General features: G+C 34.5%; 2 protein-coding genes across 2 annotated transcripts in view; one reads left to right on the top strand and one right to left on the bottom strand.

The window, feature by feature from the left end:
- GTF2E2 (general transcription factor IIE subunit 2) overlaps positions 1-25,773 on the top strand; it is a 35,207-nt gene that overhangs the window by 6,841 nt on the left and 2,593 nt on the right. The window contains exons 3-7 of the mRNA XM_070935407.1: positions 8,978-9,066; positions 10,057-10,164; positions 10,995-11,177; positions 13,932-14,025; positions 24,728-24,843. Coding sequence (XP_070791508.1) covers positions 8,978-9,066; positions 10,057-10,164; positions 10,995-11,177; positions 13,932-14,025; positions 24,728-24,843 — 590 coding nt within the window. The remainder of the gene's footprint in view (positions 1-8,977; positions 9,067-10,056; positions 10,165-10,994; positions 11,178-13,931; positions 14,026-24,727; positions 24,844-25,773) is intronic.
- SMIM18 (small integral membrane protein 18) lies at positions 257-550 on the bottom strand. The gene has a single exon (XM_070935406.1). It carries the CDS (start codon positions 548-550, stop codon positions 257-259), a length of 294 nt encoding a protein of 97 aa, XP_070791507.1.

The raw sequence follows: 25,773 nt of genomic DNA, 5'->3' as shown, positions 1-25,773 counted from the left end.
ATTTATTTAATCAGTACTAGTCAACAGCAGTTCATTATAAAACAAAACAACCCTCTGTTTTCACACCACATAGTGACATTAACCATTAGCAAGTATTTTGTAACCTTTTCAGGTTTCTACCCATTGGCAAAAAAGGGACTGCTAATAGCGATATTTAAGGCTAAACAGGATCTGAATTGCTTGGTCCTAAAATACAAGAGGCTTCAATATAATGTTGAACATATGTTTGTTTCTGGTGCTGAAGATCATTCCACAACTACACCACTTCCGTTTCATGCTTTCTGAAGCTGTTCATCATAGATCTAACAGGATTGGGTTCATTGTCCAAGTCTTTCATGGTTTTGTTTTTAACACAGCAGCAACAGTCAAGCAGCTCATATAAAAAGGCTAGTACCACCAAACATATTACAGTAAATATAAATATGACCAGGATGATAAAACAGGCAGTGTTCCAGTTGTCATGGAAAGGGTAAATTTTCTGCACTTGAAAGCCAAGATACTGATAGAGGGATGTGGTTTCATTCCAGCGGCTAATGTTGAAAGTTGCCATGTTTGGAAACTCCTCTGATTTCTCTCTCTGCAATAAATTAAAATATAGAAATAGTTAGGGTTCTTTTCTCCTTTACTAACAAACTAAAACTGAAAAAGCTATTTGTCATAAATGTTTCTTTATAAAACACAAGTAGACAATTTTCCCAGGGTCGATGGCCATAATTCCCTTCTGGGGAGGTTTTCAGATGATATCACCAGAAAGACAATGACAACCCTTGAAGGGCAAAATTAGTTTTTTAGCCATATTGAGCGATTTTTGGAGCTTTAGAGATAGAAATTAGAGTAATTTACCTTCTTTTTTGAGAGAGAAATTTACATTTTGGTACCAAATTTTTCCCAAAGAATAAACAAATAGAATACAGCCATTAAAAGCAGCAAAACAAAAGCCCTGCTTTTTAAAATGGTGGTGGTAAAGGGTCACCAAGTCAATTTTTTCATAGATCATCATCAGTTTTCTGATTCATTTAGCAAGTAAGCTGTTGCAGTAAATACCAGTAGAAAGGTTTTTTTTGCCTGAAGAGCTAGATAATAAACAATCTCTGCTTCTGATCTTTTTTACAATAATAACATAAAACCTTCAAGCTGCTGCCTGCATTCATTTTGGAGTGTTTGACTGGCATGCCAGTCATACTCATTCTGAATAATTTGCAATTCAGTTCTAGTTGAGAATGTGGTTCTTTATAGCTCACAGCATAATTGTATACATGACTACATAAATGTATTGAATTTATTGGGATTACTCCCAGATAAATCATCACAGTATCGAATTACGTTTTCAAAATGTTTTTTGAAGAAGCATTTGAAGACATTTGCTGATGTAAATGGACTTACCAATGCTGCAGTATTGCAATTGCTGATTTCTGGTTTCATCTTTATTGATAAAGCCAAAGAGTTTGGCATTGATAAAGCTAAACGTTCACTATCCTGATTTTCTGAAAAATCTCAGTTTGCCAGCAGTGCTCTAAAGCTGCTATATTGAGACGATGCTATGTTGCTGGGCTTGCAGAAACAGTGCCTTTCAATTCAGTGCTGGCAACATCATAATACCAGGAGGGACAGGCATGTGGGAAGAGGACAGGGATGTTGTGGGTACCAACAGTCACATAAAAGGCTACTGGGAGGATGCATATAAGTTGCTCACCTCATCTTAAACTACAGTACTTAACTCTTTATGGACTCATTGCTAGAACAATAACAGCAGCATTAGATCAATGTCACTCATATCGAATTACATAATTTTCCCCCTTTCCAGCTACTATTTAAATCAAAACTACAAAGAGGAATATAAGCTTTGAAAGCTACGTACAAGCCTCTAATTTATTATACCTGAAAGAAAGTATATAGAAAAGTTAAATAAAGATGCTTTTTCTAGCAGTATTTTACTTTTCATGTATAATTCTGATCCCAGGCATCCAGATGATGCTGTGAATATTGGCCCTCCAAATGTCCTTTCCTAATTCCAGGAGCCAGAGGATGTCTCACCCAGTATGACCTCTTCCGATACATATCAGCCACATTGTTATAAGACAGTGGAGAGTTTAAAGCAGTCCATTTAAGTGCCTGAGGAATGTAATATAATTGAGAGGTCCCAGATTACAGTCTGGTTCAGTGCCCTATTAATCACGCCTACCCTGCTGTTTCACTTTTTTTTTTCCAACTAGAAGCTGTGAGAAAAAACACACTGAGGAAAGAGCTGCCCACTCACAGCAGAATGAAAAGCCATGTAGGATCATGGAATTGTTTCAAAGGGAAAAAAGAAAGCTATTACAAATTGATATTTGCCCTTTCCTAAAAAGTTTAGATTTGAATTACAGACCATGAAAGTGTTTTTCAAAAACAATTCAAATTTTCAGAAAGAAACTAAACACTACTTTGTAATGTAAGTAGATTCCTTTCCAGTTTTTATTATTTCCAATTACTGTACTAGGCAAGAATTGCAATTTTCTAAGGGAAGAATGTTCTAGAGCAGATCCCATTTCTAGATGTGTCTTAGATTGTTTTTACAGTCTAGGACAATAATTCCCTTCATAGGGTAGCTCTAAAGTCTAAGCAAACCTGTAAATAGGTTGGTGGGAGGGGAAGAAAGCAACTTATGGTAGAATTTCCTCCCAGGAAAGGCTCCCAGTCATAGCTGTGCATCTCCTCCATTTGGATCAGGAAGATAAATAGGATACATGCACAGCATGATGGTCTAAAGCTTTAATAATTATGTCTGCCAACTGATACCATCTATTCCACTCATTATTCTCTCAAGTGTCAAGCTAATTCCTTCAAAAGAAAATGCTAGAAAATTTTTAAAGCTTTGTTTTATGATCAAGTCAGTCTGCCAGGCAGTGATAAGTAAAAAACTCCAGCTAAACTGTTACAAAATCATCAACTGGGGACTGACAAAAATGGAGTATTTGAAGGAGACTCACGAATTATTCCATTCAAACTAATTATTCCATTCAATGGAATAATTCAAATTATTCCATTGAAAATTAATGAGCTACAATATCTGGACCACAAAAAGCAAGAGAATTGCTACATAACAAAGAAAAGTATAGAAAAGTTCAGTCTTCCCAGATCTCAATGAATATTTTTGTTCTTCCCCCACATAGAACTCTGTGCCAAAACAAGATTGTTACTTGTGAATGGAAGAGGAGAAAAAAAAATCAACAACCTTCTCCATAAATTCAACCTAGGATTACTTTATCTGGATGGCAGAAATCTGTATGACCACTAGATAGAACCATTCATGTTATGTATGAATTTTCAAGGCATTTATGTTTCTAGTTAAGTCACTTTAAAATATTCCTATCTATTTTCTTCACACAGTTTCATTTCAAAACTTGGAATCCAACCAATATGGACTAGTGGTTAAAGTGTTGGACTAGGCACAGGAAGACCCAGTTCAAATTCAAGTTCAATGAAAGGAGAATCTACATTATACTTTAAATTTTAAAAGGGGAGCAAAGAAGAAAAAAGCTTCACAAGAAGAAAAGCCTACAAGATGATTATATTTGAACTATCTTGAAACAAAACTATGAATTGTTATTCTATTTTTGATTTAAATTTTCTTGTAAGTTTAAAAGAGAAGATAACAAAACAAAACATACAGAATATAGAAAGCAAAGAAAGAAAAAGACAAAAGTGCAGAACAAAAAGAATAAAATAGAAAGAAAAAGCTTCTGATTTCTACTACAGTAAATACAAGTATTAGTAGAAAATTAACTTACTATGATTTTAAAAGCTCACTTTTTCCTACTATCCACTTTTTTTTCCTAATCAAAACCATAAATTATAAGTGGATTTTTCGGCTTTATGCAAAAACTTGTAAAAGGGTAGCCATAAATATAAATATTGTCTTTTTTCTAATCAAGGAAGTTAATTTAATCATCTCTGCAAATTCCGTCATCTTCACCAACAATCCCCATATTGTGGGCAGTGTCAAACTTTTCCAGTTTTGACCATATAAGTAATCTTGTTGAAATTGTCATATATAAAAAGAAAGTTCCATGGCTCTTTCTAGCTGTCCACTAATCCCTAAAGAAAAATCTCTGGTTTCTAGACTGTATATCTAGAATAGCAATATTCAACTATTATTCTAGATATACAATATAAAGGATATATAAAAATCTTATAAAATTATAGGACAGGAGTAGCATGTATGTTTACTTGTAACTCCCTTATTGGTTCTTTCTCTCTTTGGCAGCAGTAATATGCACTGATGTATGTATGGAATATGTATTCCATTTAGCAACAGTAGTTTCCTTACTGTAAAGTTACAGTAAATTTACTATAGAATTTACAGAACAACTGCATATGTTCCAGATATAGTTTGGATTTACTAGAAGCAACATTGATGTGTCAAAATATTTAGAATATATTTAAAGTAAGATTTGAGTGAGGGAATTTAGAAAGGTGTAAGTTAGCTAACGTAAGGTCTCCTTAAAGTTGACTTCTACAGCTGTGTTTTTATCTTGGCAACAGCTGTCTTCAGGTATGTTTTGTCTAATAAGAGAAACCAGCCTGTTTCATGATACAAGAGAACTGTTAATTTTGAATGTTTTTCTGGGAAACAGATCCCTGAATATTGAAATTTAATTTGGGTTGAAAAGGTAGAGTATATTAGTTTTTGACAGTGTGCAATTGTTTGACACAGGTATTTGGTGGTAATATTACTGTTACTTAATATTACTGCAATATTAAGCTCTACAAGTGTGCAAAAGTGAAAAGACAACACATTTCAGAATGTTTAGAATTCAGTATTTAAGGAGGAAATATAATATTTCTGACTTTAAAAATAGGCAGTTTTTCATAAGGATAATCATTACTCATTTTTATTTTAAATCTTACTTTGATAAGATGAGACATGTATTATAGAATCTCAGGCTAAAGTTTGTATTCAGGGTCGCTTATGCTTATTTAACTATAAAAATAAATGGATTTCCGTCCTTATTCTAATTAAATATATAATATATATTTCTGTATCCATGATGGCAATTTTTGTACTGGGAGTTTAAAATTTTGAAACAAACCATGTTCTGTCAGAGTTAGAAATTTCAGTATAATCTATGCAGCTGAGTACTAGCTAGACATATGGTTTGAAATAAAATAGGTACTATTTACTGAGTGGTTATTATTATAAGAATGAAATTTTACTTGGTTATACAAAGAATAAAAGGCTATTTTTGAAGTTCACTGAATTGCTTTAAATAATCCTTATTAGAATTCTTAGAAGAAAGCTTTGAATAAAATCCAGAAACTTCTGTAAATTTGGTTGCGATCTTAAATCATTTGTATATATGTGGGAAGGGGGCAAGCCTCACTAATCTTCTGTTTTATGTCTGAATAACATTGCACTATTATCAGCTGATGTAAAACAAATTACTTGTATATATAATAACTTACATATGTAAATACCAGTGGCTAGTTCAGATGGAATTGAATTTAGGGAAGTTTATTTATTAAACGGCTACAAACCAAATTGATTTCTTTGAAGCAGTGTCCATGTCAGCAACTTACTGATTCATCTTATACAATGGCCAGATGGCAAGGCTAGATGAAGAGATCAGTTTACTGGCTTGGTTAATAAGACAGGTTTTGCAATTTAATGATTGTATAAATTTGGAAAAAAATTAAAATCTTGCTACCATTTAAAAATACACTGTCCTGTTTATTAAATTTTACCTCCCAAAATGAAATTAATTATTAGGAAACATAGAACCTCAGATCTAGTTTACAATTACTGGGTATGTTAGTCTCTTTTTAAAATGGATGGTCATCAATTCTTCATGAATGCACAGATGGCAAGATTCTCTATTATCACAAGACAAGCACCTCTGCATTTAACCACCATGCTCATAAGCTTCAGAATCAAAAACAACTATAATTTAAAAATGCATCAATAAGAGGTCTTACATATTCTGATTTTCTGAAATGTAATCATTTTTTGCAAATAAGACTAATTATAAGGCATTATTTTTTTAAAAAAGATATAGACGTACCTCTTTTCTGAAAAGATGCTGGAACAGTGCTGATCTGCTGTTTAATACAGCTTCTGGTACAGCTAAGATGGAGCTTTGCTACTATTGGCTGAAGCAGAATGCAGCTGACAGCTTCCTTTATGCTTATTTGCATTAGACCCTTACCCAACGAGGAAATCATTCATAAATCTGAAATATATAAAATATCAGATTACATTCTACCTACTTTCTTAACCTCTTTAAAAGCTTATTTAACAATGAAATATATTTAAAACAATGTGCTCTTTTTTGCTTTAGTTTGCTTTGATATTTATTGTTTTAATTTATTCAGGATTTTTTTCCTAATAGCAGATTAAGCTGGTGTGAAACACACATGTACAATCAAGATCTTAATAGAGGAGAATTACATATATGCATGTTGGAACACAAACATTCATATATTTTAAATATAAAGATACCTTATGACTTACCATTATTCTTTGTCTTTCACTTTATGATATAAGCTATTGAAATCTGTGAAATTAAAGTAGTGATTTCTGAATTGGCTTAATAAGATTTCATTTTCCATTGTCTTCAGGCCTATTTCTATAATTCTAGTTTGTCATTTAATCAGATGATATTTCTAAAAAACACAGTATGTTTAAACATTTTGTTCAGATTTATATATTTTAAATTTGTAAACTGCTTTTTAGTAGCTCAGCAAAACAGAAAAAAATGACAAGCACAAAAAATATATGCAAAGGTCATATAATAAAATACTGTAAATAAAATAAAACACACTTGAGAAAAGGATATATTCTGATATTTCCTGGTATTCAAAATTATTTTCAGTGGATTTTCTTGACCAAACAAATAAATTGGATTTCTTATTTGTTAAAACTATGAAAGAAATCTCAAAATTACCTTATAAAATGAATTTAAGAGAATATTACGAGACATGTTATACATTGACAAATTCTTGTCAGTGGTATGGGAGTTATATGCCATTACCACCTTCTAAGATTTTTTTCCCCCAGTTTTATTGTTTAGTTTACAAATCTGGAATTTCCTCATGATCTTCTATCCCAGCACCAACTAGGCTAATAAACCCTGTTTAATTTTTTCAAGTTCCAGCTAGTCAATTAGGTACTGCAATTTATTTTGATTCAATACATCATTTCAACTGGAACTAAAATAAAGCCAATATAAAGTAAACAAATACAAAGTTATGATCATTGCCATTTTCTTCCTGTTGACCATCATCTTTTCCAGAAATGGTTTTTTTAATATAATATTTAAAATCCTAATCTACCCAAAGCTTTTTAAATGTTCTTTCTGTTGTCTACGCACTGTGCTTTTCTCGAACAATATTGATTACTTAGAATCCTTTGTGTTTTCATTTGATTGCAACTGTTCTAACAAAAAAAAAAACATTGAGGCAGTTTTCTTCAGGGAAGTTTTCATTACTTCAAAACACAACATCCTTCTAGATCATCTCACCATGATGGGAAATAAATATAGCTCTGCTATGTTTCCAGTTCTTTTTCAGGCTAAGAGACCGGAATAGTTTGAGCTAATTCCATCTTAAGTAACCTGGAACCATGATAGTGTACATTGTACATATTTTCCAGAAACCTCTTTTCAATTTTGTAAGTTTCTTCTATATCCCCGCATTTTCTTAAATTGCAATATGTGAGCTTGGAGGGAGAGAGGGAGGAAGACAGAGGGAAAGAGACAGAGTGGATTTCTTTGGGGGGCACCAAACATAGATGTTTTCCTGGACACCGATTTTTTTTCCAATGTAGCTTCCATAAATTGCTTCCCGTATTTTTTATGATTAACCAATTGATTTAAATTCTGAGTTGTCCTGATAGTAATTTCCTATAAGCAGGAAAATATACATTCTTGTAATTCAGTATAAATTGAGAAACACACAGTTATAACACAAAATAACACAGTTATTTTGTAATTCTATTTTAAGAAAGTTAAAAAAACCCTCAATTATTATTATAGAGATTTTCAGCTGTGTATAAGCCAGGTCAATTGTGATTATTTTTAATTGTATTTTTTAGGATGTTAATTTTGATTAAAGTGCATTAATTCATTTTTTGAATAAATAGTTTAAATCTGGACCAAGAGATGTATAGCAATATAGTGAACAATAAGAAAACATTTGTAAATTTATATATATATATATATATATATATATATATATATATATATATATATATATATATATATTAGAGTAACATGTTTAATTTGTTGACTTGAAAATGTCTTGTGCTTTAAAATGAATTTGAAAATGAATTGTGCTTTAAGAAATCCTGATTTCTCCAATTTTTTTAGGATTCAATAAAATTCTAATAAATTTATAATAAAATTTCCCAATTTTATTGTTGCAATCATCTGGCGGGCTCCTCATGAGTAGTCCAGATTAGAGGAAACACAGACACGGTGTTTCTCGGGATGAGATAGCAAAGAACAAAAGCCTGCCATCTCTTTTATTAGTTATCAAAATACAGCGTCATCAGAAGGCGTTATTATGGCTACACATCTCATATTACATACATGAAATAGAAAAGCATCCATATAGTCTCCATATAGGTTTCACATTCTACCAATTACAGTAAATCACGTGAATTCTAGGAAAGCGATACCTAAGGTAAAAACAAAACTTAACTCTGGCTATGTTATCATATTTGCTGCTAGCCGAGAGGTCCATCTTCCCGTTATCAGATTACCTCAATCCTCAGGAATGTTCTGTCTCTGCTATGCAGGCACAGCCTATGTTATGAACAAAGAGAGAATGAATAGGGCCCTTCAGAGAGTATCCAGTTAAACCCGCATTCCCACATTTTATTAACAGCCCAATAAAGTATATGGGTCAATATTTTCATAGGTTTGTTTACACAAGTATATATTTCACTATGCCTGACCTACAGAATGACAATCTGTACCATTTTTTTTCCCCTTTACAGACCACAATGGAACTTTTAATTTGAAAGCTCTTTCTGGAGGCTCTGGCTACAAGTTTGGAGTGCTTGCAAAGATAGTGAACTATATGAAGGTATAATTTTGCTACCAAGTTTACTATGTGCACTTTTATGATTACCATATTTCAGCAACAATAAATATTGTGCGATGACACAAAAAATAGGTACAAAAAGAATTTCATACCTGTGTTTGCTAATTGGGACAATATATTTGTTCTCTCAGATAAACCAGGAACAGTGAGTCAATGAACACTGAGATTGGGATTTGACATTTTTTATCTTAGAATGGAGTACATTTAATATTTATAATTAACTAAAAATTGTGCATTTTTATGTAAATGCAGCATTTAGAATATAGTTCCCCTGTGGTCTCTTTATTTATAGTAAATAAAAGTAATGCAGAACTATGCATAGTTTTTGGATTGGATTTATTGTTAATAATTATTTGGATAATCCCCCCTTATTCATGAGCTTCAAACTCACAAAAGGCTGAATGGGATTGCTGCGAGGAACATGTTTGCCCAGGGTTAATCTTCCCATGATAATGTGGGCATGTGCTGAAGATGGATAGAGCAATGTTATATGATGCAGTCCTGCAAACCGTAGAAAGAAAGCCAAGTCTGGAATTGTATGGCATGTTGACATACAAATTGAATAAACTTCCTAAAAATGTGGTTCAGTAGTATTGTTCAAACTCATTTGTGCCAAGAAGCCTCTCTTACTTTACCCAGAGTGAAAACATCCTGGTGCAAGTTGGTTGGGATAAAAGCTACTTGTGATAAAGTCCTTTTGAATTGTTCTAATTTGTGATCTGCTGTCTAATAATATAACATTGCTCTAATACTGTTGTAATTTATTTAGGTGATTCACATCATTTTCAATATCTGGGTTAATACTGAAAATGCAGCACAGGCAGAATTAGTAAAATAAACTATTGAAATTAAAGCAGTTAAGGTCCTTCAGCTATTTAAGCAAGATTATTTTTGTGCATATTTTGTCAGCTTCTAATGTAACTAATGTTACAGTTTTGAAAGATAATAAAATCAATTGGTTTTTTTGTCTAGACACGACATCAACGTGGTGATACCCATCCATTAACTCTAGAAGAAATATTAGATGAAACACAGCACTTAGACATTGGACTGAAGCAGAAACAGTGGTTAATGAGTGAGGTAACAAAATTCAGGGTACTAGTTTAAATAAATACGATGATCAACTGTTATCAAGTTTCATGCCCAAAACTAGCAATGAAGGCTGTATCAAATATAAGTGTATTGCTTTCTGGTTATACAATTTATATATGTTGTTAACTTTAAGGTTACTCGGCCCTAAAAGTTTGTTTTCTAAGCGTACTGTATATAGTGTCAACGAATTACATGAAGAAAATACTTTACAAGATTTGTCAAGGAATAGAAACTTCATAAACTTTCATTTGTATGGTATTATATATGAATTATTTTTAATGTTGAAATTGTATAAACAAATAGTGCATTATATTTGCATGCATGTGTCTATTTGTCGGCTATATCTATCCATCTATCCACACACACACATAAATATATGTATAGGAACATGCACACTTTGTATTCTCAGATATTTTTGTATGATTATGATGTTTTCCATATGTAAAATATTTTGTGCTTTTTACAATTAAAATTAAGTATTTTATTTTCACACACATTTAAAAAATATTTAAGTTAAATTAATACATTTAATAAAGTAAAATATGAAAATAGCCCTGTTTAAAGTATATCAGTACTACTTACAGATACAGCAAAATATGCTATTCTAAGGAGACTGATCAGAGGTGATTCATATAGACATGCCTCAGGCAGATTCTTTTTTGTTGTTAATTTCTCAAAATTATTCAGTCTACTGTTCATACTGTGATAAACAGTAGCACACACAATTCAATCATTATTAATTTTACAAAGTCCATGTATAGAAAATGGTATGCTATTTCCTATTAGCTGAATTCTTTTTTGTTTTGTTTTCATTATAGGCCCTTGTCAGCAATCCTAAAATAGAAGTTATTGATGGGAAATATGCTTTCAAGCCTAAGTATAACTTAAAAGATAAAAAGGCCCTGTTGAGGCTTTTGGATAAGCATGATCAACGAGGATTAGGAGGAATACTTTTGGAAGATATTGAGGAAGGTCTTCCTAATGCACAAAAAGCAATTAAGGTAAGCAATACTTATCATTGCATCTTTCAAATTTGTCAACTGGTTACAAGACATTTGGATTAGTAACATCTCTTTCAATTATAATGTAGAGCACAGGTCTCCTCTTGAACAATTCAGCAGCTTCTGAATCTGGAAAAAAAAAATAGGTCTTTGAATTTCTTTGAATGTACTTATTTATATTTCATATTTATTATGGTCATTAACCAGCACAAGAAAATGGATATTAAAACATTCAAAATGTTGAATAGTTAAGAAAAATACATACAGACCCAAAAATTATTTAAAGGAATAATTAAATCAGAATACCCTAAATGGCTTCATCAGGTTGCACATATACAATGAGAAGAAATTAAAATTAGCAAACTGGATAATATAAAGTTGGAATATTAGTATAAAATACAAATTTTACGACACTAATCCCTTAGTTCAGAGTAGAATCGGGGCAACTGAATGGAGCTGAGTGTTTACTGGTCGGATGCCCTTCCTGACGCCACATGGAGTTTGCAGCAGATACTTTTTCTTTGCGCCCTGGAGGAAAGAAATATTTGCTGCTACCTAGGATTGAATTCTCAATCTTCCGAGTGGGAAATGAGCATTTTCACCACTAGGCCACCATGCCACTAATCTGTATAAAAAAATCCCATGTGTGTATAGGTATATGTATTTGTATAGGTTAATATATTTTGTGGTGGCGCAGTGGTTAGAATGCATACTACACTGCTAACTCACTGCTTACTCCAGGAGTTCAATTCTGAGCGGCTCAAGGTGGACTCAGCCTTCCATCCTTCTGAGGTCCCAGATTGTTGCGGGCAATATGCTGAGTCTATAAACTGCTTAGAGAGGGCTGTAAAGCAATGTGAAGCGGCATATAAATCTAAGTGCTATTGCTATATTTGTTTCTTTGTATCAGTTTAAAATACAAATAACGATACATGTACACATATACACATACATTCTTTTTCTCTCTCTGTCTCTCTCATACACACACACACACGTATTCATGAAATAATAACACTATCCAAAAGAGATTTAAGAATTATAAACTTATCTTACAGACCCTTGTCACACCTGAGAAAATGTAGCATAATAGCTGATATAGCATATTCACCTCAAAGCCAATGGTTAATATTAAGACTCAGCCATTTCTGGCTATTCATATCAGGCAGGTTCATTTCTTAATTATTCTTTGCTTGGTTTGCATGTTATTTCATGATTGATGTCAGAAAATAGAAGTTGCTTATAGTGTTGATTATTGATCCTGTTTTTCTAATCAGGAGTGAAGTAATTGGAGCTTTTCCAGGTTCTGTAAAAAACTGGCAATACAGAAGAAATGCTGGAAAAAAATTATGCAGCTGCCGAATATCTCATGAAAAGTGACGGGCTAGATTCAGTAGTCACTAAAAAGAACACATAAAAAAGACATTTAAAAATAGAAAAATCAGCATTAAAATGGAGATGATTAAAATTGCAGCCATTGCCATTATCATTTTATCAAATCAGTGTTACACTGCTGAGCTATATACTGTATGTCTTGTCAAAAGATATATTTAATTCAGTGAAATTTACGTCCAAACAATTATAGCAGTACAGCTTAAATTTAGAAAATTTACAAATGAAAAACTGATGTTGACAGTAATTCCTTAGGATTTCTACAGTTGACAAGTTCCTCCTAGTGGCTGCAAAAGCTTTTGGCTTTTCACCTCTAAGATGCGTTATTATTTTTGATTAAAGCCAAAAGCTTAGGATAACATGTTCTTTCACAAAATGGCAGCTATTGAATTGTATTTTTGTATATATTTGCTCACTTTAGGCTATTTGGCATTGAGAGACCACTGACTAATTTACATAATAGAAACCATATTACATAAAAAGTTTATGAGGATAAATTTTTACTTAATTTTTAAAAACATATTTCTAAATTAGTTGTTCTCTGTGGCACCGTTTCTCAAAGCCACATGAAGCTATTACACATACTCAAAGGGTAACTGGCAAGGCAATTAATTACGCTTTCCTTGTCCAGTATAGCAAGGGAAGAACTATCTCCTTTTGGAGCCAATCTTTGTTAATAATCTTGATGTCTATTATCTATTCTTCTAGAGATAATGGCAAAGCTCTGTTAAATAATAAGTTTTTCAAAACCTAAAGCAAACAGTAAGTCACTTAGTTACTTTTTCCTAATTTGCTAATCTGTCCTTCAGTAGTGGAGAGGCTCAAGTTCTAGCCCATCCTCAGCCACGGAATCTAATTGGATGGCTTTGGATCAGTCTTCCTCATAGAGAGCAAATAACTAAGAGGAAAAAATATAAGGTATATCATCTTGAGTGGGATAGAAATCTAATAAATAAACCAGGGGTGTCAAATGTTGACCTCATGTGACATATTGGGTCTTTTTCTTTTTTTCCCTTTCGCTAAACCGGGTGTGGGTTTGGCCAGCACGTGATGCATCCGGCCCGTGGGCTGGGAGTTTGGCAGCCCTGAAATAAACACTAAAAATGTGTAAATATAATGGAGAAAGTTATGAATATAATATTTTTGTCCAATCTGTGATAAAATGCTTGCAAATGATACAGATTTGTTACTTGTATACATGGAGCAAATCAACTGCAAGTTTCCACTTCAGTCTGATTCTAAAATGGGCTCTGAGTGCTGAACATTTTTTATATCTATATTTGCAGACACAGTTGTGCGAAATCTTGGCATTCTAGAAATTATAGTTGATATACACTTACCATTCTGTATTTATATTTGAGGCAGGCTTTAGGAGACCAGATCATCTTTGTTACCCGTCCTGATAAGAAGAAAATCCTGTTCTACAATGATAAGAGCTGTCAATTTACAGTGGATGAAGGTTGGTTTTTTCATTCAACTGTAACTTTGCATCTGTGTCATAAATATATATATGCTAAATGTACTAATTTTATTGTTTGAAATGGCAAAAATATTGTTTGGTTGTGCTTCAGTTCATTCAACATTTAATAACTTGAATTTGAATATGCTATCTAAATAGTCTAGCTTTCCTTAAACTCTGTGGAGAATTACAATATTGCATTATGTTTTCCTCCCATATTCAGAGTTGTACAGGTAGTTCTCAATTTACGACCACAATTGATCCCAAAATTTATGTTGCTAAGTGAGAAATTTGTTAAGTGAGTTTTGTCCCATTTTATGGCTTTTCTTACCACATTTGTAAAGTGAATCACTTCCCCATTTACTTTGCTTGTCAGAAGGTTGCAAAAGATGATCACATGACCCCAAGACATTGCAATCATCATAAATATGAACCAGTTGTCAACCACCCGAATGTAAATCATGTGACCATGGGAATGTTGCAATGGTCATTAGTGTGAAAAATATCATGTCATTTTTTTAGTGCCATTGTAACTTTGAACGGTCACTAAACAAACTGCTGTAAGTTGAGACTAGCTGTACATCAGTGTTCTTGATAAACTAGTTTCTAATGTCTGAATACTCTCTATTCTTTGCAAAGAAATCACTAATTGTCAAAGTCAAACTGACAGATCTTTGATAAATTCTTTTATTTGATTTTCTAAAATTTCTAAGTTTTGATCTAGGAATTATAATTTATTTCCTTCCCTTTGAGAGAAACTTAGATTTCACCCAAATTCTTTAAACAAATGTTCTGCATTTAGATTAGATTATTTATTTTCTTCATTTGATCAGTGAGTCTAACGTCTTTGCTAAGATCTTTCTTAACAGAGGTGAAATGATTTATACCTTCCATTAAAGAAGAAAAACATACGAAACAAAAAGAAATGTCTTTTTTGCTATAAGTATGGCTATAAGAATGTTAACCGGGGTGAAATCCAATTTTTTTCCCTGTGAGCGTGGCTTGGTGGGCGTGGCAGGGGAAGGAGACTGCAAAATCTCCATTCCCTCTCCTCCTGCGGGAAGGATATTGCAAAATCTCCATTCCATTCACTCTGGCCAGCCAGAGTGTGGTATTTGCCGGTTCTCCGAATGACTCAAAATTTCCACTACTGGTTCTCCAGAACCTGTTAGAACCTGCTGGATTTCACCCCTGATGTTAACTGTATCCTACAGAATATAACCAAAGCAGAAAATAAAAAGGTAGGTATCTAAAATAGCTCAATAAGGACTGAGGAAAGAAAGAACAGAAAGAAGTTTTCTGTTCATAAAGTTCTGCTGAAAAGGAGTGAAAACAGTTTCTAACAGAAGCAGTTGGAATTTTGAACAGAAAAATATAGCCAGTGAGTGTTGGGAGTGGGGGAGAGAAAATTATAGTGACAGACAATGAAACAGAATGACTTGATTCTGGAACAGAAGCTTGCTTTACATTATAACAGTTTGTTGTACTGCCCTACTTGCTTGTGTTCTCAACTTATGACCACAATTGAGCCCAACGTTTCTGTTTTGTAAGTGAGAACAGTTAAGTGAGATTTGCCCCATTTTACAGTCTCTCTTGCCACAGTTGTTAAGTGAATTACTACAATTTAATATAATTGTTAAGTGAATCAGAAAGACACAGGTGATCACATGAGACCAGGACTGCAATTGTCATATTTATGTCAATTTCCAAGTGTTTGAATTTTGATCACTTGAGCATGGAGATGCTGCAATGATCATGTGAAAAATAGTCATGTCACTTTTTTCAGTGCCATTGTAACTTCAGTCATTAAACAAACTGTGGTAAATTAAGTAGTAATGTTTGCTTATTTGTTTATTTTTTGCTTATCTTACTTTTCCTGTAAAGAAGTCAGTATATAGGACCACATCATTTTACTCTCAAACCCATGATAGATTGGGCTTGAGAAAAAATCACTAGTCTAAAATCACATAGTGAGCTTCCTAATTGTGTGGAGACTTGAGTCTGGATACTGAAGATCTATTTTTTCCTCAGGCATTGGATCAGGAGTTGCATGGTGAGTGGGATGCCATTCAAATTAAATTAATATATAATAAATAACAAAATAATACATTTGCAGATTAATTTAAAACTATACTATCAAATAATATCACAGTGAAGGTAGGAAGGTAAATCCTTAAATTGATCTCTAGATGGCAGTATTATCTTATAAGTCCTCTGTGTTGCCTCTATAGTTATTTGACTTTTAGTATTTACATTTTGTATTTAATTATTTTTATTTACTTAGTTGTCATATTTTCATGGCAATTTATAAAAATACATTTTCTAAGTTAATTTATATTTTAAATAGTCACTAATGTCATTTTATATATATCTTAAGTCTGAGCTGATGGTGACTAGGCAGGTAAGGGATCTTGAAAATGAGGTAAATAATATTGCATGGGAAGTTTTAAATTCTCTTAGTCAATTTCTGATGATAAATCCCTAAAGAAGAAGAGCTGCTACAATTTTTGCATGGTTCAGAATTAAAGCCAATATCCTTCTGAAATTTGTACACGTGCTTAGGGATGCACATAAAATTTGACTGGAGTGGCCAAACTTTTGCATGCAATTTGTAAATCTGTAGGTGGGTTCCATGTAAAGAAAAGCATGAAGATTAGAACTGCCAGTATCAAAGTGCCTTTTTATAAACCTTCAGGGCAAATACATGTTGAAAGTATGGTTGTTCAGAAAAGGCTATCTATGGGAAGGTTAGAGGGAAAAAAAATACATTGGAACTCTTTGGAACTCTTTACTTTATGAAAATGGTTACAGGGAGAATTAATTATGCATAGAGTGGATGCAACAGCAGGATTGAGCCCATGGTCTAAGAGATTTAAGATCTCAGAATTCATTTCCCCGAAACTCTCTGGGATTATACACATTGACTCTACTTTCTGGATTGGTGTTAGTGCTGTTACCACCCATCTTCCTGGGGAATTAATTCTTTTAATATCTTCCCCACTGGCCCCAGCATGTGAGGCAGATAAGGAGTCATAGTCTATTAGTGTCTGGCAAAGAGAAGAAAAACTCAAAGCACCATTAAAAGAATTTCACATAAAAAACCATCAAGGAGTCTATACATTTGGGACAGATCCAAGGTGTGAAGGATCGGCTGCTCAGTTTCCAATATATATCTATAAAATAACTGATTGCACTGATATAATGAAGTTCACAGACAATAATTTTCAAAGACCAATCAAGTTATAAACTAGTATACAGATAAAAGATCTTATTACAGACTCTTGGCTAAAACATGCCCCTATACCCTAGAGGCAAACAGAATTTCTCTTTGCTTCCATAGAACTCACCAAATAAGGTCAATGGAAAAGCCAGAAGGAGGTTGCAACTTTGCCCCCACAACTTGCTCCCATTCCCACCACTTTTTCTCATGAGGATCCCCCAGGTGGCATGGGGATCTCATATTCTGTAAGCCCCACCTATGGCACTTACCCACTTGTAGATATACCATAGTACCTGCCCCTGCATCTATGTAGTACCTGTTCACAACACTCTGCCATCCACTTATCGCTCTTGTCCACCTTCTTATAGCTTTTGCCTGCTGACCTGCTTGCCTGGGAGAAATTTTCAGCAGCATAAGGGAACGCTTCCTGATCCATGCCTCTTCCCACATTGCATTCATATAGGCCATATATTATAGGGTTCTCACCAAACAACTACACAGTGTTTATTAAATGATGGCAACTGGGATTGCCATCATTAAAAATATGGCCACATGATGTTGCACTTTAGCAATGGAAATTCCAGTCCCAATTGCTGTCATAACCCAAGGATTATCTATATCTATTTGTGCCTTTTCTGTCCCTTGCTGATGACGCTTTGGTGATCTTAGCAGAAAGTAAGCACAGACGTGCTTACTGCTGTATGTGTATAAGTTGTTTCTGCAGAAAGTTGTGCTGAATGCAGGATTGCTTGTAAGAACTGATATGATTTGAGCACTGGTGATAACAAAGCTTAACTGTAAATTCCAGGGTCTGGGAAAGACAAGGATAATGCTATTACTCTTATATTTATTTCTTTTATTTCTGCAGATCTTCCTCTCTTTTGCCTCCTAATAATGATTCTTCTATATTACACTTCATTTCAGTTTTTAGATTTGTTTCCTGGCACTGTCAAATGATTCTCTTCATCCCTTCTCATGCTAGCTGTAGAATCTCCCTTTTTTCTTCCTTTTTTCCCTACAATTAGGGTTAATCAGCCAAGTACTGTGGGAAGGGTTTAGAAGAAAAAAAATGTTTGAATAAATGTGATATAGTTGAAAATATATAGGAAAGGATATGTAGCAAACAAGATTTTATTGGGCTACGTTTGGCCTCAAAGCATTAAGTATAGTTTGGCTTAATCAAAATGCTTAATTGGGTAAGTTGAGAACAACCTGAAGTTGCTAATGTTTTGACTTTAGAGTTAAAAACTATAGACTTTTTACTGAGACTTTTACATCTTGCTTATTCCATAACGGTAGTATGTAAGATCAGAGCTATTGTAATGTTCTGGATGTTAGGATATTATGGATAGAGTCTCCTGCTGGAGTAGGGGGTTGGACTAAAAAACCTCCAGGATGCCTTCCAACCCTGTAATTCTATGTTCTGTGTTTGATGTTTCATTTCAATGAAATACAATTTTCACCTCATTAAAGTACTGTTTTGAGTCAATAGGACAATTAATTATTTAAATTGCTTATATTCAGTTTGTTTTGCATGTTTGAGGAGGTTTTCAAGTATTATACTTCCTCTTATACTATCTGTGTTTTTAGTAGAATTACCATAGTAATTAGGGGCCAGCAGCTGCTTTAGTTTTTCCCAGTCATGAGGAGGTAATGCAATAATTATTTTTTCTACAGAGACTATTGAAGCAGTATAATACTTTTTATATAGTCCCATTGTAATTATTTTAAAATACGCTTTCTTTGCAACACTTCTATTTTATAAATGTGGATTTGCCATACTCACAATGTATATGAAACCATAAGAATATAAGACTGTACAAGAAATGTGCAAGGATGAAAAAGAACAACTTCTGTGTAGTGAGGGATGGACATTAGAGCCGGATGACTGATGGGATCAATGGGATGGCAATTGTATGGCAGCTCCTTTGGGCACCTCATCTTTCTTGATACAGAGACTATGTTTTGCCAACTCTAGCACCAGGGATCACTTGGTTGAGGACATTGGATACTCATTGGTGTTCTCTGTACTCACAAAACACATGTTTACACTAGGATTTGCTTTTAAAATCCAGATACAATATAATATTTCCAATAGATTGCTTTTGGTCCTAAGTAGTTTTGAAGTCTGAAGTAGTAGAATTTTCACGACTTGAGAAGAAATATCCAAGAGCTGGCACTCAGTGTATTGAGTAGAGCTCTATAAAACCAATATAAAAGAAAGAATGTTATGGATTATTGCTTTGGCTTGCACCAGTCTGCCCAAATTATTTATTCAGTACACCAAAACAAATCTTTGCATAGGTAGAAATACTTGAAAGAACTTCCTGAATTTATACTTTACATTTTATTTATGGCTTGTGAACAAGGCCCATTGACAGACTCTGTCTGACTTAATCAGTATGGAATGAAGGGAAATGAAATTGTACCAGCCACAGCCTTGATAAAGGCATTCCAGGAAAGCACTTGAAAAGATATATGGAGGCAGGTTGCCTGCAGTTTATCTGAGTTTTGTTGCTCTTGTCCCCTTTATTTTCTGTGATCAAGAGGCAAAATGTTTGGCTTGAGTAATTTGGGAGTTATTTCAAAGTCACTTTGTATTATAATGCAATTTTAAAAACTTGAATATAGTACAATGAATCTTTTATACTTTGGATCCAAAACAAGTGACGTAGGGAACATGTGGCTGCCAATGGCCAATTTTTTTCCAGTTTGGTGAGGTCATTGTATTAAGGGTTCTCTGGCTTTGCTGCATAATATTGCCATTGGGGATCAGAAAGCATCAAAGATAATGATGTTATATTTTCTTTTAATGTTAAGGAGAAACAGTGGGATGAGATATTAATGGCAGTAGTTGCCTAGCATATTAAAACTATCAGGTGCAATGGCTGTTTAATATTAATCATCCAAATACACTGAACTAATATTCACAAATATATCAATGCATCAATAGCAAGAGTAAAAAAAAACCCCAACCCTAAGTATTGTGAAATAAATACCAAACCCATGTAAAGTTGTTGTGGTGGTGATGGTGGTTATTAGGGCCTCATAAAAGAATGATAGGATAAAAATACAATCCACAAAATTAAATAAATCAATCAAAACCAGTATATCAATCATAGAATGTTTAATCAACTGAGAAACAGCAGATGCTTTTACAGGTAGTCCTTGACTTATAACCATTTGTTCAGTGACAGTTTGAAATTATGATGGTGCTGAATAAAGGGACCTATGATCCCCTCAAAATTCTGAATATTGCAGCACTCTGCAGGCACATGACAAAAATGTGGACACTTGTCAGTGTGCCTGATCTTACTATCATGGGAGTGCCTCAAGTTTTCCCCATTGCCGATTGGGAGGCCTCAGCCAGCTAGGCACACCAGTATATGGGCCTTTCCCCCTTTCCATCACTCTTCTGGAAGACTGGACCTCTACCCCACCCCACCACTTCCTCTTCCCACCATTCCCAGAAGGCTTTGGGCTTCTCACTATCCCGCCACATAGGTCTGCTTACCTTCTCTTTCCGTGCAGTTGCTGACAAGTGTGGCTGAACAACATTATGCGCAATTACTGTAGAAAACTAGGCAATGCAGTTTTTCCAAAAGAGGAAAGAGCCTCAGAACATCGTAACAGATGGCATTTTGCTCGTGATGTTTTTGAGGCTCTTTCTAGCCTTCAGAAATATTGTAAGAACAGGTACTCGTCTCAACTGCAATGGAGAGAACTGCAATTGCCGTTATTGAGCAAGACAGTCACATGATTGACACACAACCTGGATTGTGGACTCAATTGTGATCCTACTTTGTGAACTCAATTGTGGTTCTAAGTTGAGAACTATCTGTATATCCTTCATTGACTTGAATAGTGTGATTAGGCTGAGAGATTCCATTTGCCAAAGTGCCAATAAGTTCATTAGGAAATGAATTTGATCTATTAGTTAAAACCCATTGGGTTAAAAAAACAAAACAATATAGACACCCAGTAAGCTAAGTCCTCATTCAAACAACAATGAACTATAACTCAGTCCAGAATAACAAAAATCTGTAGGTTTTACCAATCCACAGGCTATAGCCACTCTCCTGTACAGGTTATCCTTGAGTGAGTTGCAACCATTTATTCAGGGACAGTTCAGACTTAACAATGGCACTAAATGTGATCATAGTTTAGGCTCTCGGCAATTGACACTGAATTACCGTTGCAGCATCTCACGGTCATGTAATCACCATCTTCTGCTTTCCCTCTCGGCTTCCCACAAGCCAAAGTCAATGGGGAAGCTAGGAGGAGGTTGCATCTCATTCCTGCTCCTGCTTTTTTGCCTATGTGCCCATAATCTATAGATCCACCTGCCGTACCTGCCCACACTTCATTGTGCTTGCCTGTAGCATCCACCCTCACCCTATAGAGCCTGCCCATAGTATCTGCCTGCCTATGCTCTGTAGTGGCAGCTTTGACACGGGTCCATAGCACCCACCATCCTGCTTATGTCAGACTCCTGCCTCTTCTCAGTTCACAATCATGTGTGGTCCTCCCTTAACAACAGCAACCAGGACTGCCAGGATTGCAGTTGCTAAGGGATGTGGTCACTTAGCAGTGCATTTTATATCCGCATTGCTTATGATAAAAATTCCAGTCCCAATTGCCATTGTAATCCAAGGACTATTGTAAGAAAAAAATAACAAAAGACAAAAAAAAATCCTCTTCCAGTATGTAGGCATATCTCCAAACACCAACTGCATGTCAGCTTCGGACAGCGATCTAAAAAACACACATGGTTGGACTTTAGTGCAGTGGTGAAATCTAAAATTGAAGAATAAAGTGAATGAAATTTTAAAAGAGAAAAATAAAATGTAATTAAGGGAATGGTTAGGAGGAATGAGGACACGTGGGGAATTGGAAGAGGTTCTAGGAGGAAAACGGTTGTCTTGGTTAAATTATAGCCAAGTGGAACAATGGACTAAAAATTGGATAAGAGAAAATGGAGAGTGTAGAGAGTTAACGAGGTTTGAGGAATTAATTGAAAAAAATCAAACTGTAAAGGAAGAAAATAAAGGGATAAAAGGCTTAATGAGCGGAATCTATAAAATATTGTTGGAGGAAGAGGAGAGGGGAAATTTAGGAAAGATGGTATGGGAAACTGATTTGAAGATACAAATAGGGCAACAGAGTTGGGACAGAATTTGGCAACAAAGAGTGTTGAAAAATATGTCAGTAAGAATAAAAGAGAATTATTATAAAATGGTATGGAGGTGGTACTTAACTCCGGTTAGATTAAGCAATATGAATCAGCACTATTCAGATAACTGTTGGAGAGGTTGTGGGGAAAAAGGAGTGTATTTACATATGTGGTGGGATTGTAAATTTGTGCAAAAATTGTGGAAGATGGTGTTTAAGGAGATAGAAGAAATTGTAGGAATAAAGGTAGAAGAGGCACCAAAGGTAGCATTACTTTCACTATTGGAAGATATAAAATGTAAAAAAGAGACTAAAGAATTGATAATAAATTTGTTGACCGCAGCAAGGTTAATGATTTCTAGGAACTGGAAGACACAAGGGGCTTATAGTTTAGAAGAATGGTACAAGGAAGTATGGGATATTGCCATAAATGATAAATTGACTTGCAATATTAAAGTAAGGAGGGGCATAATGAAGGTAAACGAATTCAATGGAATCTGGAAACAGTTCCTAATATATGTGTTTTCTGGAAGAAGAGGGATACCACCACCAGAAGAAGTTTTAAGATTCTGGAAGCAGGAATGATCCCGAGGAGTGGGGGAGCACTCATTGATTGTTTTATTCTGTATATTGTTATATATTATATATTACGATTCATGTATGTTATGTATGTTAATTTTTTTTTATATGTTAATAATAAAAAAAATATGGAAAAAAATGAAATCTAAAATTTGTTACTACCGGTTCTGTGGGCATGGCTTGGGGGGGCGTAATGTGACTGGGTGGGCGTGGGCGTTTTTTTTACTTTTAAAACCATTTTTTCTATAACCTCTTCGGCAAAGAGGTTGTAGAAAAAATGCTTTCAAAAGGCTTTGACGATCCCAGCTGAGCCGCACGATCATCAGAGGCTTTTTTTTAACTTTTAAAAGCATTTTTTTGGTTAAAGAGGTTGTAGAAAAAATGCTTTTAAAAGTAAAAAAAAGCCTCTGATGATTGTGCGGCTCAACTGGGCATGGGAAGGGGGCAGGGATTTTTGCTACCGGTTCTCCAAACCACCTGCCTCCATCGCTACCGGATCGGGCGATCTGATCCGAACCGGGAGCATTTCACCCCTGCTTTAGTGGCTATTTGAGATCACCAAACTTTTCTCTTTGCCCAAAAAAAGTAAATCTGCTCTGAAATCTCAGCATCAAATATTGATTGATGGGGCTCTAGTTTTGGCTAAACTATTCACATGTATGCATTGCACACTTCAGATGTCAGCCAATTGGTGTAAATCTGTTATAGTTCTGATCTTGAACCTCAAAAGTCCAGCAAACTTGCCCAGTCAGCCTGCCGAGCATTGTGAGTAATACCTAGGGTTGAAGGGCATTTCCTGTCTCCAGAGAAAACGTTTCCTTCCTTAAGTCTGCATTTGACTTAATTCTCAGAAAGAGGTTATGGGGAAAATTATTTGCCTTCTCAATCAGCCAGCCACATTTTGCTCTAATTATGAAATTGAGCAATAACAACACTGCAGATTTGCTGTAACTTTCAATGCCCTTTGTATTTCATAGTCCTATATCCATTCAGATGTGGGTGAATCTGGACTGCATTTAGGCTCCAATTCTCTTTAGCTTTAAAATAAATTCATTGAATAAAGCCCTTCTTCATTAGGTAATAGCAACAGCACTTAGACTTATACACCGCTTCACAATGCTTTGCAGCCCTCACTAAGCGGTTTACAGAGTCAGAATATTGCCCTCAACAATCTGGGTCCTCATTTTACTGACCTCAGAAGGATGGAAGGCTGAATCAACCTTGAGCCAGTGAGAATTGAACTGCCAAACTACTGGCAAGCTGGCAGTCAGCAGAAGTAGCCTGCAGCACTGCATTCTAACCATTGTGGCACCATGGCTCTTATAAACATGACCACTTCAACAAGGCCTCCATAAACATACTAAACATAACCCAGTCTGGGAGGAGAGTCAGATCCCAAGAGATTGATGGAACTCTTGAGAGTGGGAATTGGTATTTACTTTGCTCTTTTTTATTCACTGTGGCACAAATATTTAATAGTAATTATGATTGCATATATTTAAACATTAAATCATTTTGTGATTATCTAATTTTAGTTCTTCTGTCTTAGATTTCTTGTATGCTAATATTTACGTATCTTGGCCCCGTTTTCTTATTCTGTACAATTCTTCATAAAGGTTATGCTTGTTGTTACTATTTTATATAGCATTGCAGTCAATGTGGGATGTCAGTTGAGCAGTATAATTATGAAAGGAGTAAGGAAACTAATGAATATTCATTTTGGGATTTTAGAATTTCAAAAACTTTGGAGGAGTGTTCCTGTGGATTCTATGGATGAAGAGAAGATAGAAGACTATCTGAAACGCCAGGGTATTTCCTCTATGCAAGATGTAGGCCCAAAGAAATTAGTAAGCAACTTTCTATAAGCCTTTTCTTTCATCAGAATGAATACACTTAATTTATAGGAAATGAAGATATTTTAAGCATGCAAGAGGGAAAGATGAATGGATTGCTTAAGAGAATGAGATTACAAGGCAATTGACTGGATCCATTTTCCTAACATTAAATGAGGCAGTTCTCTCACTTGGGTCTTATTTTAGTTTAGAGGCTTCACTGGTGCTGCTGATAGCAATCCATGATAGCAATCCACTGCTGCTGCAGAGAAATGACTTGGTTCCTTCCTGACTACTGCTGCTTGCTTTGGACAGCATAGATTCCTAAGACAAAGATCAACTAATATTGACCCATATGTGAACTGCCCACAAGAGAGGAATGTTACATGCTCAGAAATTCAAAAATATCCTGAAATATGGTTTCACATAGAGATCTGTCTTTCTCCCACTGTCCAGCATGAAGAAAATTCCCTAAAATTCAAAAGGAGCAGAATAACAAATCCTTTCAAATATGATTTCTTTAGCAAGTGCTTAATAAACTGTACAATCTGGCCATTGTGTATATTTGAAACCACATGCAAGTGCCTTGGCTTCTTGGAAAAATAAGAGGTACAAGAACAAATTTGGATCACAAAGCCATTTTTAAAATAATGCTAATATGAGAGAAATGGGGACATTTGCAGGAGTGCTTAACTGTCCTCCCACCACCACCTAAATTAATGTATAAATTATAAACCTTGAAGTGAGAGCAACTGAATTTGCACATTTGTTCAGATAATATCTGGTCTGGCCTTCAGTCTTCAAGAATGAAAATTCTTTTGAGATTGGAACTTGTAAGTTCTATATAGCTCTAATTTATCCCTATTCCACAATAAAGACAAAGAATTGGCTTTTCCCTTTTGAAAAAAAGAAATAGAGACTCTGATACTTAGAAAGTGAGGTGAG

This window comes from Pituophis catenifer, unplaced genomic scaffold (genome assembly GCF_029215685.1).
Source record: "Pituophis catenifer annectens isolate HBS135680 unplaced genomic scaffold, rPitCat1.0.hap2 SCAF_2, whole genome shotgun sequence".
Classification (NCBI taxonomy): domain Eukaryota; kingdom Metazoa; phylum Chordata; class Lepidosauria; order Squamata; family Colubridae; genus Pituophis; species Pituophis catenifer.
The sequence above is the reverse complement of the archived record's forward strand: the minus strand, read 5'-3'. Positions and strand labels throughout refer to the sequence as shown.

Coding starts and splice junctions, on each gene's coding strand:
- SMIM18 (XM_070935406.1), bottom strand. CDS start 550: ATGGCAACTTTCAACATTAGCCGCTGGAATGAAACCACATCCCTCTAT.